The 13,825-nt window shown below is 25.6% G+C and overlaps 1 protein-coding gene across 1 annotated transcript in view; it reads left to right on the top strand.

Annotated features, from left to right (window-relative positions):
* Positions 1 to 13,825, top strand: part of LOC145837893 (membrane metallo-endopeptidase-like 1) — a 32,563-nt gene that overhangs the window by 601 nt on the left and 18,137 nt on the right. The window contains exons 3-13 of the mRNA XM_082945381.1: positions 162 to 323; positions 597 to 680; positions 1,329 to 1,528; positions 3,197 to 3,346; positions 6,655 to 6,830; positions 7,105 to 7,203; positions 7,854 to 7,956; positions 8,177 to 8,302; positions 9,799 to 9,951; positions 10,587 to 10,717; positions 12,694 to 12,847. Of these exons, the coding sequence (XP_082801507.1) occupies positions 162 to 323; positions 597 to 680; positions 1,329 to 1,528; positions 3,197 to 3,346; positions 6,655 to 6,830; positions 7,105 to 7,203; positions 7,854 to 7,956; positions 8,177 to 8,302; positions 9,799 to 9,951; positions 10,587 to 10,717; positions 12,694 to 12,847 (1,538 nt within the window). The remainder of the gene's footprint in view (positions 1 to 161; positions 324 to 596; positions 681 to 1,328; positions 1,529 to 3,196; positions 3,347 to 6,654; positions 6,831 to 7,104; positions 7,204 to 7,853; positions 7,957 to 8,176; positions 8,303 to 9,798; positions 9,952 to 10,586; positions 10,718 to 12,693; positions 12,848 to 13,825) is intronic.

The following is a 13,825-nucleotide window of genomic DNA, read 5'->3' as shown; positions in this document are numbered from 1 at the left end:
ACTCAAACTTAATATTTTTTACACATATGAAAATACACATATCTTTCTAGATTAAATTAATAAAATAAATACATTTTTTATCGTTATCAACTATTGCAAAAGAAAAATTTTTACTAAAAAAGGGTCGTTTTGAAAAACAAAGTAATAATAATTAAAACCAGCGAACAGAATTTTGTCTTCAATGGACCAAGCAATAGATCCTTGTGATGACTTCTACGAGTTTAGCTGTTCAAAGTGGGTAGATGAGCATATAATTTCAGAAACACAGTCTTCTGTTTCTGTTTTTAACGATGTCAGAGATCTAGTTTCAAAGTCTTTAAAAAGTTTGTTAAGTAAAAAACACTATTTGTTAACGCTTTAACTAAACAATCTATTAACTATATAACTAACTACCTATGAAAAAAATTACAAGTAGTTGTATAAACTTTAAAGTAATTTATAATACAATAAGTATTGTTTATAATTTGTAATTTTTTAAAAATAATTTAAGTAAAAATAAAATCTACACTAAAATCGACACCACTTAAAAATACTCACTTAAGAAAGAAGACTTTTTTTTTTCAAAAAGGTGGTTAAAAAACTTTAAAAAACTACAGCTGTACTTGAAAAGGAAAATAATATAGACGAAAATGATTCGATAAAAAAAGCTAGAAACTATTATGCATCGTGCATGGACACCAGTAAGTTAATAAAAAATTAACCATGAATGTGTTTTATCAAAATTAGATTTTGTTTATTTATCTAATAATAGGTGTAAAAAGTATATGCTTTTATAATTAAGTTTTGTTTTGACAAAGAAGACCCTGGTTATGTACATAAAAATTTTATTTTGTTGTGTTAATAACTGTAAATAACTTAAAATTTTTGATTAACTAAGATGCTTTACTAATAATAACAGTAATAATTGATTATATGACATATTTTTTATAGATTTTAAATACAATTATTTACTAATATAAGAGTTTTAATTAGATACTATAAAGATAGAGTAGTTTTTTAGAAATTTTAATTTATTTTATTTATATAGTAAATGTTTTTAAAGTTGCAACCAGCTTGTTTAAACTTTTCGACTTTGTGGTTTGAGGTTTTTTATAACACGAATCTTAATTATAAGGCAATAAAAAAACGTAATCTAATGCTTAAAGTATTAGTTTAACGGGGTTTCTGATAAAACATTTGAACGAGGCAAACTAATTGTTCATTAACGTAAGAGTACGTTTTGAACTGTCTTAAAGCTCCTTGGAACTGCTTTATCAAACTAATTTATGAAAACGTAGTAAGTATTAACAAATTAGGTACTTGATTAATTAAGTATGATCATTTATTAGAAAAAATAGATGAATTGGGTCTTGAACCAATCAGAGAACTTATTGAACAAATGGGAGGATGGCCAATACTAGGAGACAGTTTTTCACCAGTTCCTTTAGATGAAACATTGGCCGAGTTTAGCTCTGTTTATGGAGTTGGTGCCGTCATTGGTTCTTATGTGTACTCAGATTCTAAAAATTCGAGTGTTAATATTTTTACTGTAAGTTTTTAGTAAGAAAACTGCTCTTAAGAAAATTCAGAAAATATATGTTTTCTACGTTTTAAAATTAGAAAAATAAGAACTAAAAGTATTCTTTTGTGAACTACATAAGATTTTAGAGCCTAAATTTTGCATAAACTTAACACATAGAAATAAGATTAAACAATTTAGAATTTTTTTTTAATTTTTTAATTATTTGTCACTATAAAGTAAAAAACACAAAGTTTTTTTAATACACTAATCTTCCTCTTGAGTACGCTCCTTGAACACAGCCTAAAAGTGCGTATTCATTAAAAAGGGCATACTAAAAAGTACAAGTCTAAATGAAATTTTTTAAAAGTTGCAAAGTTAGTTTAACATTAAATAGTTTATTTAATGAAAAAAAAACAAATGATAAAATATTTTTTTATTTTTTTTTAAGTCAAAAAAAGTGATTATTTTAAAACAAATAATTAAATAATACAATGTTAAAAAGTGTCTAAATAGATTAAAATACATAATTAAAAATTGAGACTTATTTTTGTTATAGATTTTTAAGTATAAAAAGTATACAATTAAATAGTTTTATGTATTTTTCGGTTCTCAAAACTAAAAGTAAAGTATTGTTATTTGATTAAAGTTTTTTAAATATATATCTTTCTTCGTTTTAAAGTATTGTTTAAGAGTCATGCTTCATAAGTATGTTACTTATGTTAGTTAATGAACTGTTATTTTATACTTTTAACTTTTAAAACTACAATTATATTTTCAACTTTGATTAAGAATAATAAAATAGATTTTATATCAAAATACTGTTTCACTCCTTTAAACCTTTTAATCGAGATTTTCAGTTGTTAATATAACCATATTCAAATAGTGCTACTTAAAAAACTTAGCCCTTTGTTGTTACTACCAAAGATGTGTTTATTTGTTTCTAAAACTGTCTCAATTTCTACAGTCTATTACACTTGTGGCACAACTTTCATTAAATTTTTGTTATTTGACTGTACGACTATGGGTTATAATAATCAACTGATAAATTATAACGTAAATAGTACAAGAACTTAAGGAAAAATTATTTTTCTATAAACAAATTTTACTGAAAAGTAGTAGAATGTTTTTACTATGTTTTTAACATTTAGTAATAATTTTATACTACAAAAAAATATTTTTTTAATGGTATTTTATTAATCTTACAAAACTAACGAACTCTATATACCTTGAATACAACAAATAAGTAAAAATTGAATAAATACTAACAGACTAATGAGTCGGTAATTACCATTTTTAGCATAATGCAAAACTTATTAATATGTTGTTTGTTTATTTTAGTAAGGTTTCGACCTAATTACTAACAAGTATTTTTTTGTTAAAAATATATATGCAAACTGTATGTGTCTTATAATGCCAAGCAATAGATTATATGGTCCCATAAAAACAATTTCTACTTTAATAGCTATTAAAGCATAAAAAAACTAGTATAGTTAATTTTACATAGTGTAGACGTGAAGGTTTTTTAAACCTACAGAAATAAAGTGAATAAATAGTTTAGTGACCACTTAAACTTAATGATTTAATTGTATCTTACAAACTTTAGTATTCGTAGAAGTCATTAAAATTTATTTATAAAATAATACTTATCCTACAAAAATAACTGACATTTTTAATAGCTATTACCTGTTGGTTTAGATAACAGAACCATCTTTCGGGCTTCCATCAAGAGACTACTACTTAGATGAAAAAACTAGTGAGGAAACTATTCCAGCTTACAAAGATTATATAAGAAATTTTATAAATGTTATGGATCAAAGCGTAGATGCAACTACACTAGCTGATAAGGTATAGAGCTATTAATTTGTTTCATTATAAGTGCTATGTTAATAATAAGCTTTAAAAATTGATGCTTAAGAACAAGAAATTTTGTATTTAAATTGTTAAAAATAAAGTACTTGTTTTTATAATACAAATAGTTTATTCGACAACTGGCATTTGACTGTAAACTTTAATGAAAAGAGAAGCGTCGTAGCTAGAACAAAGTTTTGCTTCTGAGAACAGTTGTTTGTTTTGCTCCATAGGTGTGCTTGTTTAGGATTTTATGTCCTACGAGCTTATCTATAGTATATTTTACTTTTTAGTATTTCAGAAAACTTTTATAATTAGTTTTAGTAATTAGTAATTAAATTTGATTACTTAATATCAAAATTCTTTTCTTTATGTTTTCACTCATCGATGAGTTCAAATTCGCTTTACTGCCATTGTCTAAATGTTATATACTGTTTTGTTGTTATTTGACAAGGTCAGCTCACGATCACCGAAACCTGGTACTTAAACGAAGCAGTACATAAATGTTTGTATTATTATAATTAGTTTCTAAATAAATAAAGCACATAGAAAATTTATCTTAACTTGCTTGAAGATCCTTTATAAGCTGTTTTTAAACTTTAAGTTTCTACTTTAATTTTTAGTAAACAAACTTAACAATGTTAATAACTTAAACTGAGGAAGTCTATACTTCTAAGTTAGTAGTACTTTATAAGTATTGACAAACTTCATCATTCAAAAAATTATCTAAACTATTAACAGCAATAAACAATACTGCTCAAGAAAATATTTAAAACTTTTTTGAACTCTGGCATTCGGATTAAACTATAAACTTAGTTATTAAACAACTTAATTATTTTGAAAATTCTGAGCAACATTACAGATTTTTTTGTTAGCAAAACATGTTTCTTGAGCTTAGCTTTAGAACAAAAGAAATATATTTATAAGCCTGTTTCAATTGTTTCAGCCTTACACTTCGGAGTAAACTATTTTAAATAAAAACATTCTAAGAAATATTTTTTTTATGCCGACCTTTTTATACTCAGCTTAACTAAGAAAACTTTATACTTAGTTAAAAAAAAATTATTTTGAAGTACTTACTTTACTTACTTTACTTATTAAGAGACAAGCAAAACGTATAAAAGCTTTTGAAAATTAAAAAAATAAATATATTTGTCTTGGACAAGACATTAAACTATCTGTTGAGTATGACTCGATAATAGAAAGATTTTTTCGTAAACCAGGTCCTAAGATCAAGTTTTCGTTTTTTTTTTTGTTTTTCAATAAACAATACAATATTACCATTTACAGAACTCAACAAAAGTGTTAAAGATAATTTTACGTTCAAACTTAATGCCGTTTTTACTACCTAAAGATTGCTAACTAAATATAAACTCAGAAAATCCAATGAATTGTTAAAGCTACAATGAGATTTATATCGAATATTTTCCTTAGACTCACAAAGTTATTTTAATATTATTTTTCTGCATTCTTGCACGTATGTTGTTTTTTAGTTCTTTAATTTTTTTACCAAAGAAAGTTTGTTAAAACTTAATAAACATATATTTTATATTTTTTATTAGAAACTGGTATAAGTATTAAGTATCGTCCCAGACAATAAATATTGCCCTGGACAAGACGTTAAAAGGTATCAAAGAGGTGTGCGACTTGATAACCGAAAGGTTCTTCGTGCACCAGATCCTAGGACCAAATATTTTGAGCAAATTTTTTTTTTCTTAAATAAACTAATAATAATTAAAACAAAGCTAAAAATAGAAAGTTAAAAACATATCAAATGCACAGAGTTATCAAATTAAAAAATCACATAAAAAAAAGTATTAAATTTTATCGCTTGACTTTTAAGACAATTTACTGGCAAGTATGGTCTGCTTAAATTATATCTTTAAAAAACTAAGGTCATGTTTAAATTGAAAGCTATAAAATTTGTAATAAGAAGTGAATTTTGGAGGATTGTTTATTTAAATGAAATAATTTAGTATGATAAATACTAGTTTACTCCAAAAAATGTTAAATAATTTATTAAAATAGGGGATGGGATTTTATACAAACTATTTTAAAGAGATACATATAACAGTTTTATAGTTTATTTAAATGTGACGGTAAAGAAAACTTTGCAAAATAACTAAATTAGTGTTCAACAACTGTAGATATAAGACAAGTTAACTAACAAAATATATAAATCTAAACATTAAAATTATACACTACAATAAAATAAACTATAAAATTGTTATGTGTGTCTCTTTGAAATGGTTTGTAAGTAACTTACACTTATTATTACCGTAAACTATTTATGTTTAAATAAATAATCAGCAGCCAAAAAAAATTACATATAGTATTTCTTAAAGTCGTCAAAATGTAGATTTTTAATTTTTGTTAACATTGTTTGAAATTTACGCTAATATAGCTTTAAATAAATGATTAAAATAAAACTCACAAAAACTAGTTTTTTGTTTATATCTTTTCATTTTATATACATGCAAATACTTTAGTAAAAATCTGTATGATAAAGCTCACCCTTAACTATTTACCACAAAAAACATCGGCGAAAGTCAGCAGAGCAGAAGTCTAGACTTTCGCTTGCCGTGAGACTAGCTCAAGTTTAACAAAAGGGTTGATCATGCCAATTCGATCATCAGACAGGTCTCAGTCTACCGAAACTTGTGGTCTGATGATCGAATTGGCATGATCAACCCTTTTGTTTAACTTGAGCTAGTCTCACGGCAAACGAAAGTCCAGACTTCTGCTCTGCTGACTTTCGCCGATGTTTTTTGTTGATCGTACTAAAACGAGCATGCCTAGTGGACAATGTTTTAAACATTGCACGGCAAATGACAATGCTGACGTCACTGATCATTGCCAGCAAATGGTTGCTTCATGTGAAAGCATCATAAACCGTTTGTAGATTGACGACTGCAAGTTTTTTGGTTGTGATTGACTGATGAGTCCTAATAAGGACAAAACCGGTCTCAGTCTACTGAAACTTGTGGTCTGATGATAGAATTGGCATGATCAACCCTTATATGCTTTATATTGTTGATCAACTATTTACAACGTAATATAATTAAATATATTTATTATAAATAATTCTTTTTGTTCTAAATTTAACATACTTTGTTACTACTTTTTTTTTTTTGAAACCAAAAACCTAAAACTCACAAAAAAAGCTGTTATCAAGATTTCAAAAGTAACCTCTTAAAAACCAATGCTCTGTGATGAAATTTAAAGCCGTAAAAAGTTTTACCTAAGCAGTTCTTACTTACAACCATTAGATTTGAAAAAAATCTTAACAAAAAATAATACGGCAGATAGTCGATTTTGAAACTGATTTAGCCTCCATCACCTTATCTTCTGCTGAATCACGTGACGAAGCAGCTATTTACAACAAGTATCGTTTAAGTGAAATAGGAAGTGAAGTAAATAAAGACTTTGATTGGCTGAAATATGTTCAGAATGTAATGTCTGTCACTAATGATTTTAATGAGTTAGTGATAAAGTTTTTAATGCAGTTTAGTGGTTTTTAAAACTTATTATTAAAACTTTTTTAAAGTAAGGGTAATTAAATTAAACTTTAAAAGATTTGATTGAAAATTAAACATAAAAAATTTAAAACTTTCAAAAACACATTTAAACATAAAATAAATTCTAATAGACTGGGTTTCATGTTTTAACTGACTTGATAACTTTTTTTCAAAATAAAGTTACTTAATTTAAAAACGGTAAGAGTTGAAGTTAAAACTTTAGTAAAAATTAAATAGTGGAGTCATAAACATCAATGAAGATACAGAAGTGATAATGTACGCCAAAAAGTACGGTGGAAATTTCACTAGGATAATATCAGATTATATATCAGATGAGTTAGTTTTTGAGTTCACTAATGCATATGTTTTTTTTTTTGAAAAATAGAATATAATAAAATACTAACTGTCCTTTACAATAATCAACTTATTTTTGTTGCTTGCTATTTTAATTTTACGTTTTTAAAAATTGCTTAATCAAGCAACTAAATACGATTTTAATTAAGTAATTAGAAATGCGTATAATTAAAAATAAGTCTCTGTTTCATAATAAGATAAATGATTTCTTATTTTATTCACCGAAAAAATTTCTTTGTAAGCAAAAAATAAATTACTTTAAAGTTCTATTTATCTTAAGGTGTAACAGTTTTTTTGTTAAATTAAATTCTTGTTATGTACTAAATGTTTTTACAGAGATTTTATTTAAACTGGATATTTTATTATAACACAATGTTTCGCTAGGATTTTTAAGTTTTCTACTGTCTTCTAAAGATAAAAAATGATATCGTTCAACTTAGTACTAGTAGTGTAATATTATGTTTTTTATCTGAGTTTTAATTTAATTATTGAAAAAATAGTTATCATACTATTTCACAGGCAACTGTAAAAAGAACTAGTTCTAACAATATAAAATATACTAATTAGTAATAATACTAACTAAATTTTAATACAAATTTTTTTTTTTTATCAATTTTATTTTCATTATATAGTTCATCTTTCTTACAAAACTACTTAGTTTGGAGAGTAATGAAGTCAAGATCTTCATATATGCCAAAAGTTCTAAGAGATGCAAGAGCTTCTTACAACGAAAAAGTTATCAATTTTTTGACTAAACTAAATTTTTCATTGCTTTATTACTTTTATAGATTTTAAGTAATTCAAAAATTAAATAAATAAATAGAAAGCATTATTTTGACCTAAAAAGAAATTAGTTCAACTGAAAAATATAAATAGATTAAAAACTAACAATTGTTAAGTAAACAAAAATCTTAAAACTTTCCTTGAGTTTATTAGTTACAAAAGAACACTTAAGGTGTCAGGAACAACAGCAGAGGAAGCAAGATGGTTGACTTGTGCAGACATTAGTGAATCATTTTTTCCTATGCCTGTTGGTAGTCTTTTTGTAGAGTCTTATTTTTCTGAGGAAAACAAAAAAGCTGTAAGATTTGGACTATTTTTTGTAAAGTATAAAAAGTTATCGTATTCTATTTTAAAGCTCTAAATTTAATACAATTTAAAAATAGATTAGTTCTTGTATAATTAAGTATTAAAATTTATATACTTAAATAATTTTAGTATATATTGTTTTTGTACCTAAAAAATTTAACAACTTATAAAAGATTGTACATTTGAAGTTTTTTTATTATTTTCTAGTTATTCGTTTTTGAAAAGTAATATGATAAATATTTTAAAGCTCAGTAATAACTGGTTTATAAAAGTTGTTTATTACAACCTTTGTATTTTTATATTAATTAAAACAAAAAAAAAGAAAAAACTATAAAGATATAATGCTATAATTTATCTTTTAAAAATTATGAGTAATAATTACTTTGGGAACCACAGCTTTGAAATGAGAGTTTGTTTTACTGTGTAAATTTATATTAAAAATAGTGTCCGTAAGTCTAATATTAAGCTAAGTTTTTTTTTGTAGAACTGATTACCACAAATGAATAAACATTAAATTGCTTAAATACTTTATTGTAAACTTTCAATTATAAAATTTTGATTTATAATTGAAAAAAAGATAATTCTTTAGCAGTTTTTTAAAAGCTACGCCGGCCTGCAAAATCTTATTTTTTAAATCAAGTCATAAGACTTTTTTTAGTAAGTCTAGCCTTTTTCTCATGAATGGCTACTGACCTCTACTTTAATTGGTCAAGAGCTTATAAATTTTTTTGAACACAATAAAAAAAAGTTAAGCTTAAATTTTTGGTCAAAGGACCTGGTATAAGACCTTTCGGACATCGAGCTACACACCAAGTCTAATAAACATAATGCTTTAAACCTTAGTTAAAAGCACTATACTTTTTTATAATTTTTTGAATAAACTGTACTCTAAATTTTATTACAAGTATAGATAATAAACTTTGTTAGTTTACACAGAATCTTATATTTTTATGTCTAAGTAGACAAAATTTTTGACTAACGAATCTAATTGAGTAGGCTTTTGTAATATTTAAGTAAAAAAAACTAAATGTGTTTGTTTTCAGAAATAAAGTGCATTCTCACTAATGCGGCCGACGCTAATTCGATGCCTTGCTAATCAGGCTGGTTTCAGTCAAAAAAAAACTAAGCTAACTGAAATATTTTTTGTAACCTACTAAATGTTAAACTAATTTCAAGACAATTTGACTTTTAACTTTATCAAATTTTGATTTATTTATTAACATTCTGTTTTAATTTTTAGTTCGTTTAAAAAAAAGATCTTAAAATAAATTGGCAGAAAATTAAGAGTGTTTTTTTTTTATATGCATTGCATAACATATCTTAAAGGTGGTTTACAAAAAAAAAACGACTTTTACTTCCTATCCGGCTATAATTACAAAAAAACCTACCCAACATAGGCGGGTTAGCGAGGATGCACTGTACTTTTAATAACTTGACTAGCTTAGTTTTTTGTGGTCAATTGAAAGTTATTATAAGAAAAAAATTTAGACTGAAGATATGGTGGAAAATGTTAGAGAATCATTTCTAAAAAACCTTGATGATATAGATTGGATGGACAGTGAAACAAAAACTAAGGCGGTAGAAAAAGCCAATCTCATTAGAAAAATGATTGCATATCCCGATTATATTGTTAATGATAAGGTAACATGCTCGTAATAGCTAAAGTTAAAAAGAAATAAACATAGCTTTGATTAAAAAAATTGTGTTTACAAATATTAGGGGTAGCAACTGTAGCGGCTCTAGGTACATAAATTGGGGCAAAACAAATAACAAAAAGTACGAGTTGATGTAGCAGCGGTTTTAAATAAATCAAACTTAAGCTTATCAACTTAAACCGATTAACCTATTCTTTACATCTATCGTTCCCTTTTTTAAAATTTAAACGCCTTAAACCAAATAAAGTGACTAAAGCCACCCCTGGCGTGTAAATAAATTACTTTAGAAAATTTCGTAACCTAGTAAACAATTGTTTTAGTAAATCATACTCCTAGCTCCAAGTTATCTTATTTTAATATATTACTAGTTATTTTCTCGAAAGTTTTTTCCACAAACTGTGTTTCGCTAAAAGAGTTTGTCAGTACTTACAACAAAAAATTTTTTTTATAAAATATATTTAAAAGTTATGGAAAAATGGTTTACCTTTATTGGAAAAAGTTCTCCTTTTATAAAGTAGTGATCTCTAATTAATTTTTCAACAATCAAACGTGTAAAAGTATATTAGTTTCAAAATTAATGGTTCTGTACGTCAAAAAGTTCACGTATAATAAACTTTATAGGAGCAAATGGACCAATCATACCAAGGAACAGAAGTAGAAACTACTGAATATTTTTCAAACTCACAAAACTTGCAATTGTTATCAAACAAATGGTCTCTTTCTAAATTAGACGACCCAGTTGATAAAAACGAGTAAGTTGTTTAATAGCAAACTTTCTTCGTAATAAATAAAACCAACAATTAAAATAATAACAATAGTAATAATATAACAATAATAGTAATAGGCCTGCCCTCAGCCAAAATTGGCTATGCGTTTTGTGCATACATAGTTATGCAAGAAAATAATAGAAAAATTAAAAAAAATATTCTTCTACTTCGGTTTCTTAAAGTAATGCTTTCCCTTTCATTCAGTCTTTCGTATATTGTAGATCGCCATTTGTCTTGGTTTTTGTAAGCGCCTCTCACTCGTCATTATTGACATAAAAATTCTTAAGATGTACTATCAGCCGTCTTTTTAACTTGTGCTTGACGACTGCTGTTGCGTTTGCCAACGACAACTCTTTATACAGCAGAGACACTTTGGGATAGCTCGTCGCCTACGATTAAAACATATTCAAGCCAACAAAGCTTGAGCTGACTGAGGTAATTTTACATAGTAGTGAGACCAGTTCGTCTAAATACTACTTTGCGTGTTACTTTTTGTTACCGTCCAATTATAAGGATACAACGGTGGCATCGTAGGTGGAAGGTGTTGATTTTATTCTTATGCTACCTAGCCTAGAAAACATTCACATTTTGCTACTGTATAGCAGAGTAATGTATACGAAAGCACAATAAACGTTAGATTTGTTCTATTTCTTAAATGTTAATTATCCTAAACTCTATCAGTCAGACGAGCAAATGTGCTTAACGTCTTACCGACAAATTACAAAAAAAAACTTTAATATACTTTGTTGGTTTATATTTTTGTAATCCGTTTAGACAAAAAAAAACTTTATAAATAAGTCAATCTCTTCTAACTTTTTACTTGTCTATATACTTTTAGTTGTGCATATAAACTTCATAATGTCTAATTAAGTATTTAATGTTTTTTGTTTAAAACCTACTTTGTTAGTTATTAAAGTATACATATAGTTTATTACTATTACAATCAAATAAAAATGAATTGTAACAACACCTAAAAACTTTAAAAAAAACTTCGCTCAACAATACCGTAATAAATAACTTTAATTACTAAACCTACCAAGGTTTAAAAGAAATTATAAGAACAATTCGTTTACGTTATATACTTTAATATAACACTTTTCAAAAAAAAAAGAACCTTGTTTTAATTATAGGTTTTAGTAGTATAAGAAAAAACTATTTTTTAGGTTAAATTGTTTGAGTTTTTTTAACAAGGTTTGTGGTAAGATTAAGAATAAATAAATTAATAAATTGTCGAAAGTATATTTTTAAAATATTTTCATATTTTTCAATGCTCAATATTTTCTCCTTTTTTTAAATTTTAATTTTTGTTATGATTTGTTTTTCAACTACACAATGCTTTATTTTACTTTACTTTTCTTACAAAGATTTAGCACTGCACTATAAAAAAACTAATTAAGTTTTTACCTAAAAATTTGGTAAGGTTTTGTGACAAGATTAAGACTTTATAACAAATTTAACACACAAAATATATTTAAACTGTGTTTTAACCAAAATGTTTTATATTTTCTGAATGTGCAGTGCAGCAACCTGTTTAAGAATCATTGACTAAGTTCAATTACTGTTAAAAACTGATATTAAAAAACATAAAGGTAATTACTTTTTTTTTTTTGTACTGTAATGCAGTTATAATTAAAGCTTTAATAAATCTAGCGGTGTTAAATTCTGTACTTGATTCATCTAAACTATCGCATGTCGATTAAAATATAGAAAACCATGACATTTATAAATCAAGTTATGGAAACTATGCATAAAACTAGTAAAAATATTAAACAAAGCAATTTCTAAAGACTTTAAAATAGTTTGAGTAAATTTTACTTGCTTTTTATCAATGACAAAAATTACCAATGAAGTTGCTGGTTTACTGTTTTTGTAAGTTATACTTATGTCTAAACATAATTTTAATCTAAATATCATACAGATAAGTAATGTTATTGTTATATAAGATTCAAAAAACTTTGTAGATGGATAAGCGGTCCAGCAATTGTAAATGCATTTTACTCCCCATCAAGAAATCAAATATTTTTTCCGGCAGGAATTCTTCAACCACCGTTTTATGATCAATATCAACCAACCGCTATGAACTACGGTGGAATTGGAATGGTTATTGGTCATGAGGTTGTCTTATTAAACGCATAAAAATAAGTACAGATTTATTCAAAATTTACTAAAAGTTGTTTGTAAAAGCATGACTAAACAAATCTAGTTTTTATCTAAACATCATAATGTTCTTTGTTCACAACCTTGTTCCCAAATGAAAACTTGTTTTCAAAACAGAGTCGTTATAGATGAAGTATCCCTAAACCTAGCTGCTGTAAAACATACATTTTTTTCAAACTACTCGTCAAGAATAAAAACACATTGCAATCTATATATAAAAAAAAGTGTCCTTACAGCCGCTAAACTTTTATAACACAAGTTATGGGAGCTATGATCAAACGTTACCACGAACATATGTAATAATGTCTTTTAAATAAGTAGTATTAGCTTGTTTTTGTCTATACAACTAATGTTGTATTTTATGAAAAAACTTTGAACTTTTGAAAAACTAAACTTTTTTACAAGTTGTATGTGTAAACATATAGAGAGCATAAGTTTATTTGGCTGTTTTACTTTGTACTAGGAAAGTTGCAATCTCTAGAAACTTACGCAAAAATTTAAAAAACATATGGTAGGTCATTTTATGGGATTTTTAGTTGCAGCAGACTAAAAAAGACTGCTCAATTTACTGAAATGTAAAGAGCAAATTATTATTTGATTTTAAAAATCAAAACAAAGTGGTTGTTACATAAACAAAAGATTTAGAAGTTTATCATGGAATATTTTTTTATTTAGTAAGAAATATGATTTTCCTTAAAAATTTAAAAACTCTTACAAAGGTTTGTTCAATATTAAGCTATGATTATATTTATAAAGTTTTATAAAGAGTTCTTAAATCTTGTAGGAGAATATTTATGCTAATTCGTGTATTTTATTAATATACACCTGATGTTGATGACTGATAAAAAACTAGCCATTATATTTTTAACCATAGCATACCTAAATTGTTGTAAAATTTTGTTGTATTTCTTTTAGTGATTTTTAATTAAGAATTAA

The sequence above is a fragment of the Thalia democratica genome, chromosome 1 (assembly GCF_965202585.1).
Source record: "Thalia democratica chromosome 1, ktThaDemo2.hap1.1, whole genome shotgun sequence".
NCBI lineage: Eukaryota > Metazoa > Chordata > Thaliacea > Salpida > Salpidae > Thalia > Thalia democratica.
The sequence above is the reverse complement of the archived record's forward strand: the minus strand, read 5'-3'. Positions and strand labels throughout refer to the sequence as shown.